This window comes from Lampetra fluviatilis, chromosome 24 (assembly GCF_964198595.1).
Source record: "Lampetra fluviatilis chromosome 24, kcLamFluv1.1, whole genome shotgun sequence".
Classification (NCBI taxonomy): domain Eukaryota; kingdom Metazoa; phylum Chordata; class Hyperoartia; order Petromyzontiformes; family Petromyzontidae; genus Lampetra; species Lampetra fluviatilis.
The window spans coordinates 11,492,623-11,498,622 of NC_136298.1; the positions used below are offsets into that span (position 1 = coordinate 11,492,623).

General features: G+C 59.8%; 1 protein-coding gene across 2 annotated transcripts in view; it reads left to right on the plus strand.

Annotated features, from left to right (window-relative positions):
• Window positions 1–5,777, plus strand: part of LOC144941162 (E3 ubiquitin-protein ligase RNF220-like) — a 109,690-nt gene extending 103,913 nt beyond the window's left edge. For both annotated transcript variants that reach the window (XM_078867716.1, XM_078867717.1), the window contains exons 9-13: window positions 293–407; window positions 785–883; window positions 2,272–2,336; window positions 3,172–3,259; window positions 5,671–5,777. In XM_078867716.1, coding sequence (XP_078723842.1) covers window positions 293–407; window positions 785–883; window positions 2,272–2,336; window positions 3,172–3,259; window positions 5,671–5,685 — 382 coding nt within the window. In that variant the 3' untranslated portion in view covers window positions 5,686–5,777. The remainder of the gene's footprint in view (window positions 1–292; window positions 408–784; window positions 884–2,271; window positions 2,337–3,171; window positions 3,260–5,670) is intronic.
• Window positions 5,778–6,000: the final 223 nt, after the last annotated feature.

Here is a 6,000-nt window from a genome sequence, read left to right on the forward strand (position 1 = left end):
TGCACTATAAACCTGGCAACTTGAGTTTGATTGCCGGCCATGGGACACAGCAGTGGCAAGTGCCACCTGAGCCTTTCCTGCACCCTTCCTTTAACGTTGACTCGGCCTTAAACTACCACCCAGATGCAGTGTGTAAACAAATATCGGCATTGGGGAGACAAAGGCGGCCGGGCCGTGGTTCTGGCCAGTCCGCCCCCCCCCCCCCTTGCGCACCGCGCCGGTCTTCGCAGGCGCTCGCACTTGCCCCAAAAGTCTGTGTCTGAGGCTACCTGGGGGACGTTTGTCTTGGCAGGCGCTCACCCGATGCTGGCGCTGTCCGCGCTGCACGGCGCTCGCCTCGACGGCCACGACAGCGACGCGGACCTGGATGTGGACGGGGACGACACGCTGGACTACGGCAAGCCACAGTATCCTCCACCCCCCTCCGCTGACGGCGCACCCCCACCAGCACCAGCAGCAGCACTGTCGCTGCCGCCAACACCAGCGGCACCACCACCACCAGCATCACTAGCAGCACCACCAGCTCTACCTGCACCAGTACACCCACCAACACCAACCCCGTCACCACCAGCACCACCACCAGCAACATCAACTCCACCAGCAGCACCACCGCCAACACCACCCCCACCAGCACCACCACCACCAATACCACAAGCATCAACACCACCAGCATCAACACCACCGCCAGCACCACCGCCAGCACCACCAGCACTAGCAGGCCCTGCAGAGTTCGGTGGGGAGAGCCAGTGTTTGGAGAGGCTTCCTTGACAACGCGACGCTCCAGGTACTCGGAATCGGACATCATCCCGTGCAGCACGGGGGACAGAGGCGGCGGCGGCGGGGAGCAGCTGGCGCGCGAGAGCCCTCGCCCCGCCGGTGCCAGGTGAGCGGCGCGCCGCCGGCGTCACTCCCGAGTCATCCCACGCAGGCCGCTCTATGCCATCCTTACACTCAGATACATATATCCGTATATATATTGCATCGTTAGCTACAATGCCTGCTCAGCAAGAAGTATCGATAAACTCTTTTCGGTATTTTATTTTCGAACAGTTGTTAGCACGCTGAGATCAGAGGTCTCCTCTTGGCAAGGGGGTTGCGGCGTGCGACGCGGGGTCGGAAGGGAACGCAGGGCGGTCCGAACGCTCAGCGGTGCGGACGAGAGGAGTCGCCGTGGCCACGCGGGGGGGGGGGGGGGGGGGGGCGGTGACTTTGGGCGACTTTGAGACGGCTTGTCGAAGCCACGGTGTCTCTCTTCGCGACGGTCTACGCTCTCGTGAATTTGTAGCTCTATTGCCTTCCGACACCAGTTAAATTTTAATATTAAATGAGTTGGTGCGGGCGGGCGGGGTGGGGGGGGGGTTTCGGAAATTGCTGCTCATCAAAAATCCGAGCTGCCTATTGAAATTTAATTTAAAAGTGTGCCCGAATGAGCGCTCCATTCAGAGGGAGGGATTCCCTCGGCTCATGTGGTTCGGTGGTAAATCCCGCCGTTAAATAAAGTAACGCGGAACATAAAAGTTTTAAATCGCAAAACGGCTCGGCCAAAGGCTCTCCTCGAGGCTCGTCTCCGCGTCTGTGAGAGAGACGCGGGCCCCCCCCCCCCCCACCTCCCCACCTCCCACGTGCGGCGCGCTCCACGCTTCTCCGAGCGTTGTTGACGGGAGCCGCGGATCGGCGGCATGCGGGCGCGACACTCGCACCGCAGCGCCGCCCATGCCGCCACCCGCATCGCCGGCCGACCGTGCCGTGGGAGCGGTCTCCCGGCTCCGACCGGCCGGCCGTCATGCGTGTCCCCGGCAGGTGTTAATGCGTCCCGGCGGCGGCGACGGCGAGCGCGGGACGGCGCTGAACGAGTCGCCCGTCCTGCGGATGATTGGGCGCGAGGGGTGGGGGGGAGGGGGAGCGATCAAGGAGCCCGCCGAAAGTCGCCGACGAAACTCGAGCCCGCGGTCCAATCCCAGGGCGAATCTGAAATAAAAACACGCGGTGGAGGAACTTTGTTTACGGCACGCGCCGACAGCTCTGAACAATGGCGGCCCTGATGCGGGCCGCCGGGCCGCCGCGCCGCGTCGCGCGCGTGAGCGACGGGACGCGATCGCGGCGGCGGCGGCGCAAGGCGGGCGACCGCACCTGTAGCGCCGTCCGTCTCGGCCACGCGCACTCGACACCTATGTTTCCGTACGCGCCCGCAGAGCCCGGCGTTATCCCGCGCGCCCCCCCCCCTTCCCCTCCCCCCCGCGCCGTGACTCACGCGCGCTCGTCTCCCCGCAGTGCGGACGGCTCGCCAGCTCCCTCCGCGCGCCCCGGCTCCGAGGCCGCTACGTGGCCCAGCGACGGTACGGAATGCTCCGTCTCACCTCCGTCTCACCTCCGTCTCACCTCCGTCTCACCTGCACCACCAGCCAACACCTCCGGCTCCCCCCCACCCCCGCACCATACCATCATCGCAGCCTGAAATCCAGCGCTGTTTATCGGCACTCACAAACATTATTTTGCAACTCAGCGCTCGTTCCTTCATTCATTCATTGTCTCACCCCAGCACGCAACTGTAACATATGTATAAGAATTAAAAGCACATGGACCACATTCATCATGAATAATGCTTTTGGACAGTGATCAGTGTGCACGCTATGGAGGAGATCAAGCAGTGAGGAGTGCGATATCCGTCTGCAAGGCATTCTCTCTGCTCTGAGACAGGGCTCAGTCTGTGCCATTCCCTGCCGCTGTGAGGCCTGGATAACGATGAACCTGGGAAGCGGGTGAAATTCAAGCTTGCGCGCTACTGCCAACAATGGCCCCTAGCTGTTTAGTTTACCGAGGATGCAATTAAGGGAGTCTTGTGCAGTGACCGCGTCTTTAACCTGCGATGTGCCCTGGCAGCACTCGTTGGGAGCTTGTGGTCCCCCGTTCGGGCCAGGAGCATTCAGGAAATTACAGTTTGTACGTTGAACTTCTTTCGCACCGTACCAACCCAACCGTGCTAATCGGAGGTGCGGGGGGGGGCGAACAACAAACCAGATTCAACAACAACAAGCAGTTTTGAAGAAATTAGTTTTCAATCTCGATTTAAAAGTGCACGGCTCCAGCGGTTTGGCTCTGCTCTGCCGCCAGCGGCCCCGGGGCGGCCTCGTGAATTAACCACCGTGGCCTCGTCCTCCTGCGTGACCGCAGAGACCCCGTCCACGAGCGCCGGCGAGGGAGACGGCGCCACCGCCGCCTCGCAGGAGCAGCACAAGTCGGCGGAGGGGGACGGCGACAAGTAAGCGAAGCGGCTCGTCGGGCGCGGGGAGGGGAGGAAGAGGGGGGGGGGGCGCGGCGTGATGGCGAGAGATGCGTCGGAGGGGGACGGGGACGGGGTGGCCCCTCCGCTGACGGAGAGCGATGGGCGGGAACCGTCGCGGCGGGCGGAGAGCCACGGTGTGAGATGCAGCTGAGCTGGAGAGGAGGTGTCGCGAAGTGATATCGGGTTCCTCCAGTCTAAATAAATATTCTGATTCCGAAGTCGTGGCCGTCGCCCGATGTCGCGAGCGGGAAGAGCTCTGGCATTGCAACCGGTGCGCGATTCCACTGTTCAGTTCACTCCCGCGACCAAACCGCTCCCCGAATGTGCCCAGTCTGGTAGGATTTTGGAAGCTGAGCAGGGTTTAACCTGGTCAGCGCTTGGTGGGATGCCGCTTGGAAATAATAGAAATTGGGTTTTCCACTCGTTAATGGAGTTGGTCAAACATCCAATGCAGGAGCGATGTCCGAAAAAGGGGTCCTGAATCTCGGCGAAGCCTTGCTGCATCAATGCATGCCATTACTATTATTATACTATTATTATCTGTGCGAATTGAATTGCTTTATTTCGCTTCGATCTTTCAACTTTAATTCCGGTTCCTAAATGTGCCCTTGTGTCCGCGTAGCAGGTCAGTTGCTGACCCGGCGAATGAAACTCATCCCGGTCTCTCTTGAGTTCTTACCGAGTTAAACAAATAAACTTGACTTGTCCTGGCCGGGCGTGTCGGTGGCGTCACGTAGCCGCCTTCCGCTGGAGTGCGCGACCCTGGGGGAGGGCAGGGGCGGGGGAGGTCAGTCTGGCAGCTGGGCCCTGAGCCCACGGCCATCGTCACCACCGGCACATGATTTGGCCCGTGGCCTCTATCCCGGGCCGGCGCAATTAGACGGGAACCGTGATCGTGCGGAAAGAGCGCGCGTGGAGGGGTTTCAGGATTTACCTAATTGTTGCTCATTAGCGGTAATCAAGCAGCGCGTGTGAGTGCCGTGCACATTACCGGGAAGCCGTGCCAGTACCGATCGCGACGAGCGGCGCGCGGCTCAGCGGCGCAGAATAACGAAACATTAAACATCTGAAATTAGGGAAATCCAGTTACGTTCTGTTTATTTTTTGGTACGAAAAAAAAAACCATTGTAATTATTCACAGGCCGCTTTCCGTACAGCTGCGGAGTCGAGGGGATTATTTAGATTTTGTTGTTGTTGTAATTTAATTATTTGTTTGTAATATTTAATTTAACTTGCATAAGCTGTTTGTCACCGCTTGATGAACGGCGGCTGCGGCGGTGGCTTTATTAAAGTGCAGGCTTCCGCTCGCGCTGACAGCCCCACGTCGGGCCAGCGAGGTGACTGATTTATTAAGAACCACGCGCTGCCTCCTCCTCCTCCTCCTGCTGCTGCTGCTCCGCAGGACTTTCCGCACCGCGCGGCCGCGTGATGTATCGCGCCGTGAAATGTTACGCAGCGCGTATAAATCAATTTTGATAAATTCCGTCTGCCTCGCAACCCGACCTGTCTTTTAAAAACTCAGTCGCGGTAAAGAAAAGGACTGTTACTCATCGCGAGGTGTCATTTTTCAAAAAGGGATATCTCGCCAAAAAAAGGGGGCTTTGATTCCTTGAACCACTAGAGCGCGGCGCTGTAAAGTAAAAACAACAAAAAGCGTGACCGGTAAAACATCGCGGCGCCGTGTTTTGGAACGTCCCGGCATGATGGAGGTGAGGCCTTGATGGAGGCGGCGCCGTCTGTTGTTTACTAGGACGTGCGAAACATTTTTTTTTCGTGAAATTTCGGGAAATGTAGTTGGAAATAAAGCGAGTGGGAGAGCAGGCATCCGCCATAGTTAGCCCTCCCATTCGCACTCGGGAGCCACGGCACTGGCGGGGAAGCGTTGCCAGGCCCATCCTGGCGAAGGTGCCGACCTCGTCGACGCCAGCCGGCAGCGTTCTCACGCAACCACGAGAGTCCGTGGCAGAGCTGTGGTGACTGCCATTCAGAGACGGTGGAAGGAGCGGTGGTGTAGTGGTTCGCGCACAGTGGCACAGTGCTAAGAACCCGGCCACCCTGGTTTGATTCCCAGCCTGGACCCCTGCCCCCCCTCCTCTCCAACTACACCGACCCACACTGAACAAAGTGGCGGAGTACGGTCAGACAATGCCCACGCCGCACACAGCAAGCCCCTCAACCTGCGGCGGATGGACATGACTGCCGTACGGCAGATGAACAATATTCGCCGGCGAATCGATGCATCGTCACGCACCGGGCGGGGAGCGAGCGTGGCGGTCACGTGGGGAGGCCCGGGGCCGGTCTCTCCGCCGAGAGCGACCGTGTCTGAGCGTCTCTCCGCCGACCCCCCCCCCGCCCTCTTGACCGCCACCCCCCCCCCCCACTCCCAGGACGGGTCGCGGTGACGAAGTGTCGGGGGCCGTCGTGGCCGCCCTGAAAACTCGCATCCACGACCTGGAGCGGCAGGTGAAACGAGGAGACAAACACAAGTGTCTGATCTGCATGGTGAGTTCCACCGCCACTCCGCATGCCACCCCCCCCCCCCCCCCATCGGGACCCTTCCCAGATTTATCGATGCCCCGGCGTATACGGCGCTGTATTGAACACAAATCATTATCGTGATTATGGTCTCCGGACGAGCCCTCTACGTCTCTCTCTCTGCGTCTCTCTCTGCATGTCTCTCTCTCTCTGCGTGTCTCTCTCTCTGCGTCTCTCTCTCT